The sequence below is a fragment of the Crocodylus siamensis genome, chromosome 1 (assembly GCF_052110815.1).
Source record: "Crocodylus siamensis isolate JL-2025a chromosome 1, ASM5211081v1, whole genome shotgun sequence".
Lineage (NCBI taxonomy): Eukaryota > Metazoa > Chordata > Crocodylia > Crocodylidae > Crocodylus > Crocodylus siamensis.
In genome coordinates this window covers 395,587,843-395,609,368 of record NC_143395.1, presented here as the reverse complement: position 1 = coordinate 395,609,368, position 21,526 = coordinate 395,587,843, and the positions used below count along the sequence as shown (strand labels likewise).

At 46.5% G+C, this 21,526-nt stretch overlaps 1 protein-coding gene across 2 annotated transcripts in view; it reads left to right on the top strand.

Moving 5' to 3' along the window:
- The first annotated feature begins 2,963 nt into the window (after window positions 1-2,963).
- The window catches only part of ARHGAP42 (Rho GTPase activating protein 42), a 313,916-nt gene continuing 295,353 nt past the window's right edge, over window positions 2,964-21,526 (top strand). Inside the window, exon 1 of one of the 2 annotated variants that reach the window (XM_090030242.1) lies at window positions 2,964-3,301. In XM_090030242.1, the coding sequence (XP_089886368.1) occupies window positions 3,148-3,301 (154 nt within the window). In that variant the 5' untranslated portion in view covers window positions 2,964-3,147. The remainder of the gene's footprint in view (window positions 3,302-21,526) is intronic. The other variant, XM_090030234.1, reaches the window with a different exon arrangement.

The following is a 21,526-nucleotide window of genomic DNA, read 5'->3' as shown; positions in this document are numbered from 1 at the left end:
GACCTCGGGAGATCATCGAGTCCAGCCCCCTGCCCAAAGGGCAGGAAGTCAGCTGGGGTCATAGGATCCCAGCAAGATAAGCATACAATTTACTCTTGAAGGTGTTCAATGTAGGTGCTTGAACCACCTCCGCTGGCAGACTGTTCCAGACCTTGGGGGCTCGGACAGTAAAGAAATTCTTCCTTATGTCCAGCCTGAAACGGTCTTGCAGGAGTCTGTGACCGTTCGACCTTGTCATCCCTTGGGGCGCTCTGGTGAACAAACGTTCCCCCAGATCCTGGTGGTCACCCCTGAGAAACTTATAGGTGGCCATCAGATCACCCCTGAGCCTGCGCTTTTCCAGGCTAAAGAGTCCAATGGCTCTCAGCCTGTCATCGTAAGATCTGTTTTCCTGACCTTTGATCATGCGCGTGGTTCTCCTCTGGACTCTCTCAAGCTTCTCCACATCCTTTTTGAATTGTGGAGCCCAAAACTGGACGCAGTACTCCAGCTGCGGCCTCACCAAGGCCGAGTACAAGGGGAGAATGACGTCCCGGGATTTGCTCGAGAAGCATCTATGGATGCAAGCCAGCGTTTTGGTCGCTTTACTAGCCGCAGCATCGCATTGCAGGCTCATGTTCATCTTGTGGTCAGTGATGACCCCCAAGTCTCTTTCTTTTGTAGTGCTATCCAACGTAGCACTGCCGAGCCTATAAGGATGCTGCAGGTGTTTCCTCCCAAGGTGGAGAACCTTGCATTTTTCAGTGTTAAACACCATGAGGTTCTCGTCTGCCCATTTGCTGAGCTTGTCCAGGTCAGCCTGGATCACCTGCCTGTCCTCTGGCGTGGATGCTTTGCCCCAAAGTTTGGTGTCATCGGCGAACTTGGCCAGTCCACTCCTGACTCCAGTGTCCACATTGTTAATGAAGATGTTGAACAGTATGGGTCCCAGGACAGAGCCTTGAGGGACCCCACTAGTCACAGGGCACCATGATGAGTGACTGCCATCAATCACAGCCCTCTGGGTCCGACCACGGAGCCAATTTCCCAGCCAGCGGATCGTGGTGGAGACAAGGCCACAACTGGCCAGTTTGGCCAAGAGGTGACCGTGGGATACCAGATCAAAAGCTTTTTTGAAGTCAAGATATATGACATCAATCTCATCTCCCTCGTCCAGGTGATAGGTCACCTGGTCATAGAAGGAAATGATATTGGTCAAACAAGACCTACCCGCAACAAACCCGTGCTGGCTATCCCTTAGAATGTTAGCCTGGGCCAGTCCCTCAAGGATGGCCTCCTTAATCAACTTTTCTAGGATCTTCCCCAGGAAAGAAGTCAGGCTAATGGGCCTTTAGTTAGCCGGATCCACTCTCCTCCCTTTCTTGAAGATCGGCACCACGTTGACCTTCTTCCAGTCTTCGGGCACTACACCAGAGCGCCAGGAGTTTTCAAAGATCCGTGCCAGGGGCTGGGCTATGACGCTCGCCAGCTCCTTGAGTACCCTGGGGTGCAGATTGTCAGGGCCGGCTGACTTGAAGGTATCCAGCTTCTCAAGGTGTTCCTTCACAAGGTCAGCATTTATGGAAGGTAGGGGATCCCCCTCACCCAGATTTCCCTGTCCCATAGCAGGCATGGGCATCCCGTGTGACTGATGAAAGACTGACGCAAAGTACCTATTTAATAGGTTGGCTTTTTCCTGGGCATCAGTTATCAGATGTCCTATCTGGTTCAGCAGGGGTCCAATGTTGCCCTTGCTTTTCCTCCTGCTCCCCACATATCTGGAAAAGGACTTTTTGTTGTCCTTGACTGAAGCTAGTTGGAGTTCAGTTGCAGGCTTGGCTTTCCTGCTTTGCTCCCTGCAGGGCCGGACCAGCGCGGAGTAATCCTCCTTGGAGGTGAATCCCATCCTCCATCCTTTGTAGGCTTTCCTTTTTAGCCGCAGGAGGTCCTCATCCTGTGCACCCCTTTTTCACAAGTCTAGATGCACCCATGTTTCTATAAACACTTCACACTGATTTTCCACAGGGCCAAATGTCCCAGGCATAAGTTCATGCAACAGCTTTCCCCCTTTTACCCCGAAAAACCTGCATGCATTGGGCTCATGTGCCCATAGCACATGCAGGGCATCAGTGCACCAGCGCAGTTCTGCCATGTGTGGGCCTCCTTGTGCCTGTCGAGACAAACCCATTGGCATGAACGACACATGCCCCCTGGAGGCTGGGGGGCAATGCGACTGCCTGCAGGCAGCGGTGGTGTTGGCAGCAGGGTTGGGTGGCAAGTGGGGAGCTCCTGCAGGCAGCTGTGCCGTGTCGGCAGCGCGGGCGGGCTGAGCAGGGAGCACCTGCAGGTGTCGATGGCGGGAAGGTGGCGAGTGGTGACCAGCAGTCAGCGACCACCTGCAGATGCCACCAGTAGCCTTGACAGTGGCCAGTGGAAGCTGGGGACCGCTTGCAGATGCTGCCAGTGGTGTCAGCAGCAAGCGCCTACTGCCCGCACCATCGGTGGCGCTTTCCGCAGGGGGTGCACCACCAACCTCAGGGGCTGCACGTGCACCCACGCGTCGCCAATGCGCATTGGCCCGCTTAGCAATACCAGCTCCTCCGACTTCCACAGCGTTGGCCCCTCCACTTGTGGCAGGGATGGCTCAAAGGTCGGCCCCACCGGGTGCCCTAGCAGTGAAGTTTGGTGCCCGGGGCAAACGCCTGCCCTGTGCACAGACCTGGAGGTGCAGCCTTGCCCCGTCCCCGCCCAAACGAGCTGCTCCGCAGCGCCTGTGCCCGCTCGCCCCCCTTGCTGCAGCCCTGGCCCCTTTCTCTTGTCCTCGCCGGGCACTGCCGCTGCTTTCCCGAGCCCTGGGGTCGCGCTGCCCAGGCCGACTCGTGCACCGGGGCTGCCCGGGCTCGGCGCTGCCCCAGCCCGCGCTGGGCCGCCGGGGCGGGGACTGCGAGCCGGGCAGGGCCGGGAGAAGGGGCGGCTCAGCCTGGAGTGAGGGCGGGAGAGGGCGGGAGCTGCCGGAAGAGCCCCCGCCGCCGCTGCCGCCGCCGCCGCCGCCCGCGATGTCCCGGGGTAACAATGTAACCAGGTGACAGCGACGTGGGAGCGCCGCCGCCGCCGCCGCCGCCGCCGCCGCCGCCCGCAGCCTCCGCCCGCGCCCGCGCCCGGCCGGCCATGGGGCTGCCCACCCTGGAGTTCAGCGACTCCTACTTGGACAGCCCGGACTTCAGGGACCGCCTGAAATGCCACGAGATCGAGCTGGAGCGGACCAACAAGTTCATCAAGGAGCTGATCAAGGACGGCAGCCTGCTCATCGGGGCCCTGCGGAGTGAGTGGGGGCAGCGGGGACGGGACGGGACGGGCGGGGGGAGCCTCTTTTGTTTGAATGGCCGCCGGGAAAGGGCTCCCCCGCCGGCAGCCGCAATTGCAAAGTTTGGCTCCAGTTTTTGCCTCCCCTCCTCTTCCCTTTCCTCTGCGGGGGCTGCCTCTCGGCCACGCGGGGCGGGGTGTGCCCGGCTCCGCGCGGGGGTCGCGGCCAGAGGCAGAGGCACTTGGGGTTGGGAGGGAGCTCGGCAGGCCATCGAGCGGGGCCAGCCCCGAGGGGATCATCCTCCAGCCGGGTCTGAAAGCCCTCCGAGGATGGAGATGCCTCCGCTTCTCTGGGGAGGCTCTGCCCGTGCTTTGCTCCCCTCCCAGTGAGAGAGGGCTGGCCGCAACTTCCCTTCCTGCAGCTTGAGGCCATTGCGGCTCGTGCTGTCATCTGCCACGCCGGGGAGCAGCCGGCTCCGTCCTCTTTCGAACCCGCTGCAGGGAGCTGAAGGCTGCTATTAAATCCGCCCTCCGTCTTCTCTTCCGCAGACTGAAGGACCGGTCCCCTCAGCCTGTCCTCAGAAGTCATGTCCCCTGGCCCCCTTGCCTTCGTTGCCCTCGGCTGCACCCCGCCCCACCTGTCCACATCCCTTCTGTAGTGGGGAGCCCAGAACAGGACACGCGCTCCAGGCATGGGCTCACTGGTGCCCACCCTGGACCCCAGTGACTCCTGCCTGGACAAAAATTGGACTTTCCAGGTCTTATGGACTAAACAGTTAACATATTCAGTTGGGGCAAATGCCTATTTCCTTTTCTCAATAACTGCATGCTCATTAGCTGACTGGTAGGCTGATGAGGTTTGGAGAATAAGAGTACACTTCTGTGTTATATGGCCAAACCAAGACATTGGAATTCAAACAGATATATGTGGGAGAGTTGCTATGCTTTCTGGGTTTTGCTGATTGCCTTTTAATTTGGCTCTGAATAACCGGAATTTGTAGGGTTTTTTTTTACTTGAACATAATATAGCATGGGAAACAGTAAAAGGAAAGTATAAAACAGTTTCTTATTTACTTGACTTCAAGTAATTTGTATGATTTTTTTGTGTTGAAGGCTGCTCTGAATATATATTTGGAAAAGGGGCTCTTGGCCGTTGCACTTTGATTCTAATAAATGTTATTAACAATATTACTATTCTCAACTAACACTTCCTTTTTTTTTCTAGCTCTCCTGATCGTCTTGTTGCTGGTTAGTCAGATTAGGTGATCCCCTATGCATTGGCAAGAAGTACTTCCTGACCCTAGGGGAACTATACTGTACAACTTACTGGGCTGTTACTTTGTAGCTAAATTTGTTGCTTCATATTGGCTTGACTTTGTCTGTCAAATTACAAGATATATTTTTGAAATGATTACTCATGGCTGAAAAAAACAAACAATAGCAGCATCACTGATTCATGCAGTGAGCAGGTGTTACCAGCTTTCTATACATCTGTATTGGTAAACCTCGCTTGTAGTTGGAACAGGATGCTTCATCATTATGTTGCATGTGGGCAACAGAATGGTTGACAACTGTGACTTCTCAGTATAGGCAAGTTTTCTTAGGCAGGCAGAGTTCTTTGGGTAGATGTGATATCTTTTTATTAGACCCACTAAATAGTTGGGGAAAAAAAAGCTTTAGGGCACAAACACCCTTCTTCAGGCATTGGGAGACTGCTGCTGTTCTGAGATCTCCAAGGCAGAAAAAAAGCTGGGGAAAAGGGATGTCTGGGAAGATGCAAATGAGCTAAAGTTTGGAAGACAAAGGGTAGGGATAGGAGGAGAGGGAAAAGGGTGAAGGAATGCAGGTCTTCAGCTAAAAGGCAGGCTACCTGGTGTGTCAGATGTCAGGCAGGCATGTGTCATAAATCCAATCAGTCCACGATTTTTTGTATCCAGTAGATTTAGGAAGTGAAATTCATGGGCTTGTCTACAAAAGGTTTTGTAAGTTTCTTTTGAGGATTAGAACCGAGAAATCAGGGAGAGAGAGAGTGATTGTCTTGTGAGAAGTGTGCACCCATAGGTAGTTGGATATTTTTGTCTTTGATGGACAGCCTTTTAGCTGAAGGCCTGCATTCCTTCACACTTCCCCCTCCCTTCCTATCTCTACCCTTTGTCTTCCAAACTTCCACTCCTTTGCATCTTCCCAGACATCGCTTTACCCCAGCTTCTTTTCTACCCTGCAGATCTCAGAACAACAGCAGTCTCCCTACGCTGGAGGAAGGGTGTTTGTGCCCGAAAGCTTGCAAAGAACTTTTTTCACCTATTTAGTTGGTCTAATAAAAGATACCACATCTACCCAAAAAACCTTGCCTGCCTGTCTCCTTAGACAACAGGCTACAGCCAACAACCCTGCAGAGCGTACATAAGGCATTTACACAAATGAAACAACTTTGGTGCTAAACCTAAATGAATCTGCAGTGCATGGCTGCTGTGGGGATACGTTTGGATCTTATCAGTTAATTTTGTGCAAATGCTAGTTGAATTACTGGTATGCTTCCTACACTGTGTCCCTGAAGTGCACATCCTCAGAATATGAGGTCATGCTTTACATGGACAAATGTGCTTGCTGTATATCCTGAAGCTTCGCGATACATTTTTTTAGATGACCTGAAGCAAAAATGTGACTACTCATTTTATTAGTTGACTTTGGATTCAGGTCTTATCTTTAAAAGTGTAGATTTTAAAGGAATCACAAAGTAAGCCCCCAAATGCTTTAAAATTGATAGGAGAAACTGCATGTGTATTGTAGGCGTATAACGGCTCTCCTTATTCTGTAGCATTGACACAATGATATAAGTGAAAATACTGGAAACATCTTAGCTGACAAAACAGTTTCCGAGAAATGATGAAACTAGTCCAGAAGAGAGAAAATGAGAAGTTCAGAGAAGCTCAAACCCCCCCCCCCCAAAAAACCCCAAACTAGTTTTAGTTGAGCCCATACAAATATTTTTACCATTGGCTAGTGTATGGATTTAGCACTTCTTTGAACTAGACTAACTTTTATAATCAAACTGGTGCTGCTTTTTGTTTAAAAAAAATTCAAAACCAAACTAAACAGAAAGTTCCCAAGTTTCTTTATACAGAGGTTGCAGGTGGAGAAGAATGTATTTAGAACACTGTTTAGATGTGACAATTAAGCCCTGATCCTACAAAAACTTACACTTATCAAACGTTACATAATGTGAGTAATGCTGTTAAACCTACATATCTAAATGCTTGATGGGCTGAGATTTTCCTTACCTATATTCAGCTCTTTGCCTTTCTGTGGAAAAAAAGAAACAGTTCTGTGAGGGGTAATTAACACCAGTCCTGAAAGTCCTCTTTAGCTTAATTTGCCTTAATTTGCTCGACACAATAGTCACTGTCTTAGTGTCCGCAGGCTGTTCAAAGCTAAGATCTTTCTCCTGTAGGAAGTACTACTCTTTTTCCCGTGTAGTTGAGACTGCTTTGTAGATACTTTACTTACAAAAATGGAGTTGGGGTAATCTCTGTCAGGGTGATTGGGGAAATTTCCGTATCTTTATTACTGAGTACAGGAAAGGAGATGTTCCCAATGACATGGGTGAATTTGGGCTCAGAGAAGAGCTACAAAATCAGACTTAAAACTATGAAATGTAATAGCAGTTTGCAGTAACTAAAGTGTCCATGTGGAAAAAATATTCTCCTGCAACTTTTTTTTGACTTGCTTACCTGCTATAACTACTCTGAATCAGCTTTAAAATGAATGCAGCATGAAAGTTATGCAAGGCTGTTTTGATGATTAGATTTTTCCAACTAAAACTCCTGAGTAAATAATTAATTCAATGGACTTTTGTAATTTGCACTTTCAAACTTTAACAGCCTGTTAAATTGGAGAGAACTGGTATGTTCACTTACCATATCTAACTCTTTTCTTTCTTTCTTTTTAATGATAAATCCTGTAAAAATATTCTAAAAAATTGTTTACAGGTTAAACCAAGTGGAACTCGGCCAGCTTGGACTGAATGAGTTTCTGTGATTGTGCAGGTTTCTTGCAGTTAGTTTAGAAACAAATTGATTTTAAAACATTTTACACTGTTTTATGGTCTTGTGGCTCTTTCTGGGCATCTCTTCTAGCAAAGTTGAAACTATAGAGCCTACTGAAATGTGTTGGTACTGGCAGTGGCAACAGCTCCTGCCTGGCCCTGAAGTCCAGCAGTAACTTTCAGGTTAGATTGTCTACCTGGTCTCTATTCTTAATAAAGTAACGCATTCTGAGATGTAGTTTGAATGGAAAATGTTATAAATTGAAGTTATCTTATAATGTAAAGGCCCATAACAGGTCTGGTAAAGCAAACGCTTATTGTATTAAACAACACATGCAACTAACTTGAATAAGAAACAATTTATCAAGTAATTCCTTGCAGCCCTTCATTGCCTCTTTCTTTTTGTGACTTGTTTTAGTTTCAGGTTCTTGCAGCCAGACACTTGGGACTAGATTTAGGCTTAGTTTAAACGGAACAGCTTAAATGGATTTCTATGTGAATTAAATTGTGTTGTGCCTTTTTAAATGGCCCCTAAATGCCAGCTTGTCTCTAAAATGTCATGCACATCTGTGCTACAGCAACTGTTATGTAGGCAACAAACTCATAAATGCTGTGAGAGTGGCTATTATTTTCTTCCTTTTTTCTTTGGAAAACTGCCTTTTTATCGACAGCAGAACTATAAGCAATATAAGATGTCTTAATAAATAGTCTACCTTAAAATAGTCAACAGCACTGTAGATAGAGATGTAACCTGGGAAGGACTGGCACTTTTTCAGAAGGGTTCTGCTTTTGTTTGACTCAAATTTTATATGTCCTCTACTCTCAGCTCTATGCCTCCAAACTGATGATGATGTGATTGCTATCTCTCTTGGGATTTTTTTTTAATTGTTAAAAAATGTACGTGTTTTAACAGTGATTTGTATTTTCCAGTATGTGATCATATGTAGGTGGATCATGCCAAGATAGCTTTTTAAAAATGTCTTTTCCAGGTTACTGAAGCAGCAGTAAAAGATTTCAGTACATTTTAAGCTCCTGGCTTTTGGTAGCAGTCAGCCTTATTTTCAGTAGTTTTAGTTCAAAGCAAATCACTGATTCCTAGAATTCCGTAGCACAGACATCATGGCAATCAGATAGTAACTTTGACTTAGTTTTAGTTGTTTGAAAGATTTGTGTATGATTACTGTTGGTAAAATTTGGAGTTACACTTATTAAAGTTTTAAAGTGTTGCCCTAGTGAGTTATCTTAAAAAACCCCCATGTAGTTTGTTGCCACCAATTGGAGGAGAAGGGAGGTGGTGAACATCCAAAGAGCGTGGCTACAGCTTAACTTCCTTGCCTTTTGAAGGACATTATTCTTCTCTGCAGTCTACTCCAAAAGTATTGAGATTGTGGTATTTCTATTGCTACTCCAGAGAAGTGAGCTAGATGCTTCAGTGTTAGGTGTTCATGCTGTTCTGTTTCTGGGTAGATTCTCTTGCTGATAATGAGTAGATAACACAGTGAAATATGAGCCTAGCTTTCAGCATCACAAAGTGACCTGTCAGTCCTCAGCCTTTTGCACAAATATATATTCTTAGACTAAAGACAGAAAATCATTGCCACTGGTCTCAAAAAATTAGTGTATAGGAACTTGAGGGTTACCCTTTATATCTTCAGATGTTGAAATCTGCACTCTGGTATGTCTAAGTGAAAATATTGTGAACATACAGTGATATGCAGTTATTTGCCATGACCTGAGCATCTTCTGGTTCAAGGTGAACCATCAGATGCTGTGGCCCAGGGTCTCTTGAGAATTAATTTTTCTGCTGAAGATCAGGGGACCTGACTTTATAAAAGTCTGTGGACTGTGGTAATGTGGTAATGAGTGTCTTGGTGATTTAAATTCTGATACAGGAGTTCTTTAAAGATTTCCTATAGTTGGATGATTTCAGGGATATTCTTATAAATTAAAAACAAGTAACTTTGGGGCTCAAATATCAGGATATTGAATGCTATGTAAGATCTTACATTCTGAAAAGCAAAACTGACGCTGCTGAAAAAAACAAATGTAATCCAATTTCTATAACCGAGCTTCAAACATTTATTAATATTTAAAGTGACTTTTACAAAGGTCAAATTTAATTTGATTTTTAATGGTTCTGTTGATTGTTTTTGTCTACTACATGCTTCACTTGCTATAAGTTAGATAAACAATTCTAGTAATAAAAAGCTGGCTATTCCATGAATATTATCTTTATAACAATGGAAAATATGACTTTGCAGTCACTGAATTTGCACAGAATCTCTTGAGGTTTTGTGGATACAAGGAGAAATACTGTAACAATTTGCAGTTTCCTATAACAAGCCTTGGTTGACTTTTGAGTTTGTCTGCCTTCTGCAGAGTAGGTTAATCATTATCAAAAATGGGGGGGGGGATTCTTTTTTTTCCATTGAAATGATTTGTGAAACAGCATTTTTCCTTTCCTTTTCAAAACTATTTAGAAAGACAAGCCACTAAGACTGTAGGAAGAAAACACACATTTAGGAATTAAATGTATAGTCATAAGAAAAAAATATTTGTGTAAAAGAAATGAAGCTGCTTCTGTACTGGTTTTTCTTAGCTGTCATTTTCTGGAGGAATCCACTGAAACAGTATTTTGGAATTATTCCACTGATGCATAATGCTACGTATTTTTCGGAGGTAGGAGGTGGGAGTGGCAGAATGCCATGTGTCTATAAACCATTGCTGTGGACCTAAAACTACAGGCAAATAGATATGGAAGAGGAAAAGAAATTCTAATACTAATGTTTTTGTCTAAATGTCATTTCATTTTCTGTTCCTGAAATTTGCGCATTGTCTGCTAAACATTAATAGGCTTTCATTGGGAAAATGTTAGTTTTCTAGTATATTTTTTTTACCAGTAGACCTGTTTTTAGGAAGCAGCCACAATTTAGTCTTTGACACAGAAGATCACTGGCTTTTTATTAATTACTGTATTTTCTTGACTATAAGATAAGCATTCCCCCCCCCAAATCAGCATGGCTTTTCCCCGATAAAAGCTTCTCATCTTACCTTTGCATACAAGAAAACTCATTAGATTCATTGTCTATCATTAAACTGCTGACAAAGGCAGCATGTGCTCAGTAATAGAAACCCACTATGAAATTGATTAAATGAAGCCAAACACTGAACATGACTATAAAACACATGGTCCGTATTGAGAAAACATACAGATAGGAACCCTTTTTGTGTGTATGCCAGGGAGGTCCTTTAAAAACAAACAAACAAATAAAAACAGCAGTTACTCCCCCTGGAGGGAACTAGCACTGGGCCTCGAGGTACCGCAATACCAGGACAACACTAGGAGGACCAGAGCCAGCCCTGACACCTTCCCTTTGGTTCCAAACATTCTTGATCTTGGCCAAAAAGGTAGGATCCAGTAAGAACCTACCATGTATACTGTATAGTAGTACTTATTTTGCATAGTCCCCCCTCAGTGCCAACTCTTTTTTAGGTCATGGTGAGCCATTACACTGAATACAGTCACAGCTAAGTTTCACCTTTCTTTCCCATTTCTTCACCAGCCTTAAATGTCTGGCAAACATCACCAAACAGGGCCCCAAACCAGTTCACTTAAAATCCCTCTGTCATTCCCTCTCTCATCTTGTCACAAATGATTAGAGTGCCACGTGCCCATTCCCCCTCTCCTCCCCCCCCGGAAGTGGAGCCAGGTCAAGTGTCAGGGGAGGGAAGGGGCATGGGGGCGGCAGATTGAGGGAGTGGGGCTGGGACAGGGGTAGGCATTGGCAAGCTGGAGTGGGACGTGAGACTCAGCTGTGCATGAGGAGAGGGGGTGGCTTTCACTGCTATGCACACCCCTGGGGTGGCATGGGGGTGTGCCCCTCAGATCTGCAGACGGGGTGGAGTGGGCTGCCACTGCAGGCTGGGGCTTGGGCAGTGCCAGGCTCTTCCCAGAGAAGGGGCTGGCAGGGAGGGGAGGGGATGGGCTTGAGGTATGTGGTGTCATCGTTGGGAGGGGACAGTGGCGAATTTTGGAGTGGCTACAGCCCTTCCCGTAGTCCCCAAGCCAGCAGCACTGCCACCTGCCCTGAGTGTACCCTGACACAGCCCCCCAGCAGGAAAGAGCTCTGTGTCACCCTGGTCCCAGCCTGCATTGGCAGCTCGCCCTTGCCCCACGACTAGATCCGGGGGGCACATGCCCTCCATGCCTCTCCAGGGGTGTGCGCAGTGGCGGGAGCTGTCCCCCCTTCCCTGCACACTCCAGACGAGCTGCTTGTGGCTCAGTCCTGTGCCCTGTCCTGGCTGTGCAGCAGCTGCCCCTGCCCCTGCCCCTGCCCCTGCCCCTGCCCCTGCTGTGCTCCCTCCTTCACTGTGGGGGCCTCGATCTGCCCTCCCTCCACACCTCTTCCCTCCTCCCTCTCCCCTTCCCCCACAACAGACTTACCAGCTGGAACCGGCTGCTGTCTATGCTGCCTGGTCGCATATCGGCAATTAGATTGCTGTTGGCTGTTATGGCTTGTTAAAAGTTGGCCATTGGTATTGGCGCAAAAAATCTGTATCAGTGCACCCCTAGTAGCAGTGTGAGGGGAACTAATTCAAGGCAAACCTTCAATAATTAGATTCTATATCTATAAAAATGATAACAAATTTATAAACTTTTCCATATATAGAATCTAATTATTGGGGGGTTATCTTGTATTCAGGTAAATTCCAGTTCTCTTCTGTTCTCTCCCAACATCTGTCATCAGCAAATGTTATTGGTATCCTCCTTCCTCCTCCTCCTCCTTGTGGGAAGGTCATTTTATGAAAATACTGAAGATCATTCCTAAATCTGTCTCCTTGAGGAACTTCCTCAAGTCTAATATCTGTCCTTTCAGTACTAGCCTGCTGTTATCTCTCCTTTAGCCTTGCTTCTCTCAACTAATTTGCATCCCCTGTAGCTTAATTGATTATTTGTTTGGCACTGTATCAGTTGCTTTAGTGAAGTAGTTATAGAGCAGATATCCTAAAAATCTGTTTAAAATTTCTAAAACCTCTTATCAAACTAACCTTGTATCATCCTTGATGAAACCTACCATGCATAAGCCCATGCTCCTTCTTATCCCCTTTTCTACTTATGGCTATATGTTAAATCTTTTTTTCCTTTCAAATTTTGGCTGTTGAGGCCTGACTAATCGGACTGTATTTAATCTGGAAGATAAACAGGAATGTAAATGGGGTCACATACATCTATGCAGTCTTCTGAGTATCTGCCTTATTACTTGTTCTTCAGGCCTTTCCTCTTCACAGAAACAAACAAAGAAAAAAAGCAAACCCAATCCCTTGATGTGGGGGAAAAATTGTGGTGCTCCCATGATGGAGGGTGGTTAAAATTCTCCAAGATGGAATGTCACTCTATTTTCCTCTCCAAACTTCTGGCCCTCAGAAGAGAATGCTAGAAACCCAGTCCCTGTCTTTGTCTCTTCTGTCTGGTGTTTGCTGGGGAAATGAGTCAAATTCTTCTTTAGAGTCCTATCTAAAATCTTCTTTAGAGTCGTGTGCTTTGTTCTCTTCCCTCCCTCCTCCGCCCCTCAAAAACATGCAATTCAGGAGCGCTGCTTGTTAAATAAAACCCCCTCCTTCCTCTAAGTGACACATGCTGTCAATGTGCATCTCCTACTAGGAATCAGACAAAAATAATGCCCGAATTCAAGATCTTGTCTACACTGGGTATTTATTTGTCTTGGCTGCATCTGTAGGCTGGCTATGAGTACAAACCCCTCACTGCGTCCAGTTTTGGGCTCCACAATTCAAAAAGGATGTGGAGAAGCTTGAGAGAGTCCAGAGGAGAGCCACGCGCATGATCAGAGGTCAGGAAAACAGATCTTACGATGACAGGCTGAGAGCCATGGGACTCATAGTTTCATAGTAGCTAGAGTCGGAAGGGACCTAGGTAGATCATCTAGTCCGACCCCCTGCCTTAGCAGGAAAGAGCACCGGGGTCAGATGACCCCGGCAAGGTGCTCATCTAACTTCCTTTTAAAAATCCCCAGGCTAGGAGCCTGCACCACTTCCCCTGGAAGCTGGTTCCAGGCCCTAGCCGCCCTGACTGTGAAGTAGCGTCTCCTAATATCTAATCTAAACTTACCCTCCGCCAGTTTGTGACCGTTATTCCTGGTCACTCCTGGCAGCGCACGGGGGAACAGGGACTCCCCCAATACCTGCTGATCCCCCCTGACCAGTTTGTAGCAGGCCACAAGGTCCCCCCTTAACCTTCTCTTGTGGAGGCTAAACAGGTTCAGGTCCCGTAGCCTCTCCTCATAAGGCCTGCCCTGCTGACCCCTGATCATACGAGTGGCCCTCCTCTGAACTCTTTCCATATTGTCCACGTCCCTCTTGAAGTGTGGCGCCCAGAACTGGACGCAGTACTCCAGCTGCGGCCTGACCAGTGCCGCATAGAGGGGGAGGATCACCTCCCTGGACCTGCTCGAGATGCATCTGTGGATGCATGACAGGGTACGGTTGGCCTTCTTGACTGCCTCCCCACACTGCCGGCCCATGTTCATCGTGGAGTCAATGACGACTCCAAGATCCTTTTCCGTCTCCGTGCTGGCAAGAGGGGAGTTCCCCAACCTGTACTCCAGACTCTTTAGCCTGGAAAAGCGCAGGCTCAGGGGTGATCTGATGGCCACCTATAAGTTTCTCAGGGGTGACCACCAGGATCTGGGGGAACGTCTGTTCACCAGAGTGCCCCAAGGGATGACGAGGTCGAACGGTCACAAACTCCTGCAAGACCGTTTCAGGCTGGACATAAGGAAGAATTTCTTTACTGTCCGAGCCCCCAAGGTCTGGAACAGTCTGCCAGCGGAGGTGGTTCAAGCACCTACATTGAACACCTTCAAGAGTAAATTGTATGCTTATCTTGCTGGGATCCTATGACCCCAGCTGACTTCCTGCCCTTTGGGCAGGGGGCTGGACTCGATGATCTCCCGAGGTCCCTTCCAGCCCTGATGTCTATGAAATCTATGAAACATGGAGCAGTGAAGCTGTAATTTTTTCCCAATATAGGTCACTAGTTTTAAGCTGGAGCAAGCTGCACTAGTACCATTGCTGCTTATCAGTAGGGTGACCATATGTCCTGAATTCACCGGGACATATGGGTCTCAACATCCCAGCCATTGGAGAAATTGAAGCAAAAGTCCCATATGGTGTGAACCTGCCTGCACATGCCCAGCTCCTGACTGACTCTATGGGGCAAGCGAATCCTAGCTCCCAGCCCAGCAGAATTGGTACAAGGGAGCAGCCGCCACCACTACTACTCAGAGCCCAGGTGAGGATGGGTCTTTCTGGGGAGGCGGGGGCCTCTGCCCCCCTCCCACCCACCTGGCTGGTGGGGACCTGTGTTTGGGGGTGCAGCTCAAGGCTCTGCTCTGGCACTGTCCCCTGCTGGCAGTGCGGGGGGATGTGCCATGTGCCCATGAAGTGTGGTGTGGAAGAGCCCAGGGGGCACCACACAGGGGCTGTTCCCAGCCAGGTCCAGTCTGTGCACAGGCGATGGAGCCTGGCTGTGGGCTCCCTGCTGTACCGCCCTGCCCCACTCCTGAGAACCATGTGGTTGGCGGGGTGTCACAATGTCCTATATAACCCCTCCCCTGGGAGGCACAGGGTCAGAGGGGTGTATACATGTGTGCTCGCAAATGCTGGCACTCCCTGGTACCTCCTGTCCTGGTTTTCCTTACTCTTGCCCGGGTTTCCCTAATATGTTATGGTTACAGTCTTAACCCAGGGAGTTCATTTCACTCAAGGCCTTGGAGAATGGTCCTTGAATTTTTAGAAAGCTTGTCTGAAACTCCTGTCAATTTGTATGTTTTTTCCCCTCTCTTACCCCACCTAATTGGCCAGGAGCTTTAGTTCTTTCAATGAAAGAAGGGTGGTACTGATTTATTGATTTGCTTATTTTATTTTCAGTCAAAAAGTTGTTGGTTTAAAGTGCTAGTAAAAGAAAAACACCCATGCTTCCCTGGATAAGGCTAAACTGGCTTGTAAATTGATAGAAAGCCTACTGGATCTTGCTGTTTAGAAAAAAAACCCCAACTTATTTCCAAGCATACAGTTTATATTAAAAATGATAATGATAAAAAGATGGGTTGTCTGATGTCTGCTGATGTGCAAGGTGGTCATGCTGCTTTAGTATTAAAAATATATGAAAACAAATTTCATGGAATAGCTGGAGGGAAAAACTTAGACTTCAGAGTCCATCCTGTGAGATCTGTAGGTATGCTTCAGGGAGAGAAGCCCCAGAGATTTCTAAAAGGAAGCTTAACTGTAGGAAATGGAAAATCCCTTATTTTTAGGGAGAAGGGAAACAGAGCTAAAATCCAAAACATTTTTATTTTGATATTTACAGGATAATACAGACAATAGCAACTTGTGTAAATCCTTAACTATAACTCAAGCAAGTTCATTTGCATGTTTTAGTTTTTATGATTTTATACCTGGTGTTCATAGCTGTAATGAGGAAAAATAGTGAATTTTTTTTTTCGTGAATCCTGGCTAGGGAATAACATGTCAGGATGCCAACTCTCCTCATCTTATGAGATAGGAGGCCTGATCACCATCTCTGGACTAATTAAATATTCATGGGCACAAAAGGTATATTCAGAGATGGGCAGTGAACTCCAGGGTTTGTAGTCCTAGCTCTGAACAAATCTAAAGTCTGGTTAAGATCAGTTCCAGAAATACTACCCTCCCGTGGTGATGTAGAGAGCTGAGAAGTAGAATTTCTTACTAAATTTTGACGGACAATGAAATGACAACTTCTGCAGAAATCCTTAGGAGTATTTTGTTTGTTGATCAGTCTTGCATGCATATTTGTAGTTTGCAAGTGCAGTTCAGTTGAGTGAGAGTTACATATTATTCTGTACATCTGCATCTTATTTTAGTCTACTGGGAAAACCAAAAATAAATATAATTTTTTTGTGTGAAGAATGTGTGCATACATTTTTGGCATTTCTGTTGTAATAGTCTTATAAATTGATGCTAGTATCACAAATTTACTCGAAGTCATATGATTCATAGATTATAAGGGGCTGGAAGGTGCCTTGCAAGATAATCGGGTCCAGCCCTCCTGCACCAAGCAGGAAAGACAACTGGGGTCAGGTAACCCTAGCAAGGTGACCGTCTGGTGGTCTCCTGGAGATTTTCAGGGAAGGTGATTGCACCACCTCTGGAGGGAGCTTATTCCACAGTCTGGACACCCTAACTGTGAAGATGTTTTTCCTAATGTTGAGCCTGAAACAGTCTTCTAAGAGTTTGTGGCCATTACTCCTGGTTCTCCCCAAGGGTGCCCTGGTGAACAGTTGTTTGCTGAGCCCTTGATGTATTCTCCTGATATAGTGGTAAGCTGCTACCAGGTTCCCTCTCAGCCTTCTCTTTTTTTAGGCTGAAGAGGCCCAAATCCCTCAGCCTTTCCTCATATGGCTTGCTGTGCAAGTCTCTAATTATACGGGTGGTTCTTCTCCGGACTCTCAAGCTTTTCCATGTCCTTGTGGAAGTGTGGCATCCAGAACTGGATGCACTACTCCAGCTGTGGTCTCACCAATGCTGAGTAAAATGGAAGAATCACTTCCTTCGTTTTGCTTGAGATACATCAGTTGATGCATGCCAGAGTATTGTTTGCCTTGCTGACTACAGCATTGCAGTGATGGCTCATGTTCATATTATGGTCTATTACAGGGGTGGGCAAAATGTGGCCCGCGGGCCAGATGCGGCCCATGAGGCCATTCTGTCTGCCCTGAGGGGCCCCTAAAAAATTTAGAAAGTGAATATTTATCTGCCCTTGATTCCTGTAAAAAATGACAGGAACCAAGGGCAGTAGGACCCAGGGGAAGCCCAGTGGGCTCCCACAACAGCAGGGCCCGCTTTGCTTCACCCCCCCCGCAGAAGCCCCAGCTGAGGCTTCTGGCTTGGGAGCATGTGGCTGCCCTGGAGTGGGAAGCTCAGGTAAGGTGGGGGGAGGCAGGGGCGGATCTTGGGCAAGGAAGGAGCCTGGGGAAAAGTGGTCCAGGGAAAAGCTGAGTGCAGGGGGGCGGAAAAGCGGCCCTTTGTCCACCCTATGGCTGGCACCCCATGCTGCAGCTGCTTGCAGCCCACATGGGGCCGCCTGTGCCTGCTCTGGACCGCCCCACATGGGCTGCAAGCAGCTGCAGCAGGGAGCGCTGGCCATGGGACGGGCGAGGGGCCACTCGCCATGCTCAGCTTTTCTTTGGCCTCCTTCCCTGCTCCTTCCTGATGCGGAGGAAAGCGGCCCCTCTCCTGCCCTGTGGCTGGCGCTCCCTGCTGCAGCTGCTCACAGCCCATGCGGGGCTGTCCAGAGCAGGCACAGGCAGCCTCAGGCAGGCTGTGAGCGGCTGCAGCACAGGGTACCGGCTACAGGGTGGGGAGAGGTCACTTTTCCCCACCCCCCACACACTTTCAGGTTCAAGAGGTTGTATAAGCATCATTAATGAAATTTGTGTGGTTTGCAGTCTTAATCTGCCTCTAAAAGTTTGCCAGAATGGAGGAGCAAAAAAGCCAGGGCTTACGGGGTGGGAGAACTCTAGTCCTGGTGTGGAGAATGAGAATCATTCTCTGGTGATCATGAATTTGCATTGTAGCCCATGGGTTACTATAATATTTCAGGGGTTAATCAATTTGGTTTATCAAAGATAAATTAGATTAGAATTATGACAGTTTTAACAGTGAGGATGATTAACTTTGAAAAGTTTACCAAGGATTTGATGGTGCTTTTATGAACAGATATGTCCCAGCTCAGTTACAGCTATTAGATTTCAAGTAAAAGTTCATTCAGAAAGTCCTGTGACCTGTAATACAGGAGGTGAAATCATTCTGGCCTCAAAGTCTATGAATCAAAGAATATCAGGGCAGCTCTTTTAAAAGCGTATTACTCGGCGGTGTGCAAACATGGAACCCCTCCATCCTGGGGGGAACTAATGTGACTTAGACTATTTTTTAATTACACTTCCATTTCTGTGCTGAGCACTCTTCTGCTTTTCATCCCCATTCTCTGAGACAATGATCCTGAATAACCATTTTTACTCAGGTGCCATTTAAAAAACTGGAGTAATAGTACTGTGAATCTGGCTTTTGATATAGTGACTTAACACTCCCAGGGAAACTGGCTGGCATTCAGAGCCTGTTAGCACTGTTCAGTTATTGGTAGCTTGTTGGTGCCAATGAACATAGCAAGGTGCCATGTTTCAGTGTTCAGGCAACTGTTAACCCCATGACATGCAAACTGAAGTCCTTTTCATTAATTTGCACAGGTGACCGAGGGCTGTATTCAGCAAAGCATTTCAGCCTGTGCTTAATTTTAAGCATATTAATATCTCATTAAAATGGGGTCAAGCCATGTTTAACGTTATGTTAAGTACTTTGTTGAATGTAAAGTCTTGGTTTGGTTCCCTTTTAACTTCTTTGCTCATTCATGATCACTACATGATTTATAGCAGATCACCCAGGTCTCTGATTTCTTCTTTAAAAATCAATTTTTGGCTTGTACAAATAAAATTTTAGAACTCCATTGTTTCATTGCTAGAGTGTGAAGCCAGTCAGCCTGGTGTTCTGAACATGTTTTTATGCATTAAAAGGCATGCAAGCAAACAACATGAATACTGAGGCTATGACCATCTGACACTGACTTCACTGGGCTGGCCATGCCATCTGGATGTCTGATTCCAGACTCCTGAAGTAAGTTTTATTCCCCCAGCTCAGACAAGGCATACACTCAAGAGGAGGGCAGAGAAAGTGCTTTAGAGACATCCTCAAGGCCAACATAAAAAAAAAAATGCAACACAGATGTCAACTCATGGGAGACATCTCCCAGGACCACCCTAAATGGAGGAAGAGTCTGCTGCAGGGATCTCAGTACTTTGAAACCTCACAACAATAACAACAGGAGACAGAAGAGCAGGAACAGCACTCTATCTGGGATGATGCTAAGTTGGTGCATTTGTCTTCCCGCTGGATGCAGAGGATCTTCTGCAGGCAGCATTGATGGTACTTCTCCGACAGCTTTGGATGTATCCTGTATGTTGTTCATATCTCAGCTCCGTACAGCAAGATGGAGATCATGATGGCTCAATAAATAATGAGCTTGGTTTTGGATTTGATGTCACAATCTTTGAATGCCCATTTTGGCAGGCGTTGAAAGAATGCACTTACGCAGGAAATACTCAGCGTTCTCCAGAGTCTCACTGTAGATTTGGATTACTAGAGCTGGGTACTGTTCATTAGGAGCTTGTCGGTGGAGGACCTTGGTCTTCTGAATGCTAAACATCAGTTCCACTTTCTTGAATGCTTCGGTAAAGACATTGACAGTTGCCTGAAGGTCTGCTTCTGAGTGAGCGCAGACTTCAGTATCATCATTTTACTGGAGCTCAATGATTGAGTTCAGGGTGGTTTTGGTTTAGGCTTGGAGACAGCTGAATTTAAACAGCTTACTATCCATTCGGTAGTTTAGCTCCAGTATGGCTGGAAGCTTGTTGGTGTTCAGATGTAGTATCACAGCAAGGAATATTGAGCAGTGACACAGCCTTGCTTATCTTCAAGCAGGAGGGAGAGGAGCTCACATTACAGCATCACATCCTTGTCTTAAGGATCTGGAGTGATGAAATCCCAGATGACCTCAGGGATGCCATGATTGTCACAATCTTCAAGAAAGAAGACAAGTCTGATGGTGGGAGATACAGAGGGATTGCCCCACTGGCCACTGCGGGAAAGATCATTATAAGTACCCTCCTGAACTGTCTCCTTCCAGTGGCTGAAGAGCTCCTCCTGGACTGTCATGGGGGTTTAGGGCCGCAAGAGGCACAACTGACATGATCTTCACAGCTTGCCAGCTGCAGGAGAAATTCTGGGAACAACATGAGCCTCTCTACATGGCCTTCTTTGACCTCAGAGAAGCTTTAGGCTCTGCCAGCCGAGAAGTGTTGTGGAGGATCCTTCTGAAGTATGGATGCCCACCAAAATTTGTCACCATTTTTTGCCTGCTCTATGATGGTATGCAAGCAGTGGTTCTTAGTACCACAACTGGTATTTCCCACTTCAGTGGAGGAAATTATTTTTCTAGATGGATGTAATCTTTTAAACAATGCTATTGTGTAGACTAGAAGAGAAAGGGACAGAGAGATCAAGTGAGCTAGCAGTACTCTGATTCACAACCTGATCCATGGGTTATACTGATTTGGCCATTTGCATTGAGCTTTTAGATGGACTGTTGATTTTTCTATAGTTAAGTTTTTTGTGAACATGGTCGTGCAGCTAAGTGTTTATCCATACAAATAATGTAGTATGCTATTATATAATCCTTAACAGACGTATTTGTAATGTTACTTACTTTTCTAATGTAGCCTTTCATTTGAGGGTTTCTCATCTTTTACTACTTGAGGTAGGTGAGAGTGGCAACTCTTCAATATTGCACACCCATACTGCATAATAGTTGAAGCCAGAAAAAGTTGAAGCCAGAAAAAGAGTGCAGCATCTAGTTACTGAGTTAGTTTACAGGGACAATCTTGGCAGACAGGTAAACTCCGTTTTTGTTTTTTTTGCTGCCTCCATAGTTATTTAAACTATCTTTTTTTCATTGTGGAAGAGATACACTTTATGTTTTTTGTCTGACAGCAGTGATATCTGAGGCTTCTCTATTTGGAAGAATTTTCCATTAAAGTCCGAGGAGATGGAGTCTCCCTTCCTACTTCTCAAACATAAGCCTGGAGAGTGATACTTTTATAACTCTTGCAGAATGGAATTAGGGGAGAATATGGTCTGTGGGAGAGGCTTTCTTTTAGGTTCCTTGCACCCAAAATAGTGTGGAAGTAGTAGAAAAAGTGCCCCTCACTCCTGACCTGCTGCCTCCTGTCCCCAGGCCCCAGCCCCCTGCAGTATTTGGCACAGGGGGTGGGTGTGTGGGACACAGGGGCTGTGTATGGGGCGTGAGGGACCAGCCTGCAAGGGAAAAGACACAGTTTCTCACATTTTTCTCTTTTAGGAGAAATCCATTTTTAAATCCAAGGAGAATTCATTTTAAAAATTTGTTTGCAACTCTTTCATATATTATTGCAACCTACTTTTGGGTTGCAACCCATGGGTTGAGAAACACTGTTATAAACACTTTTCACTAAATAATTTTTCCCAGAGATACTGAAATGCAGCAGATTCAGA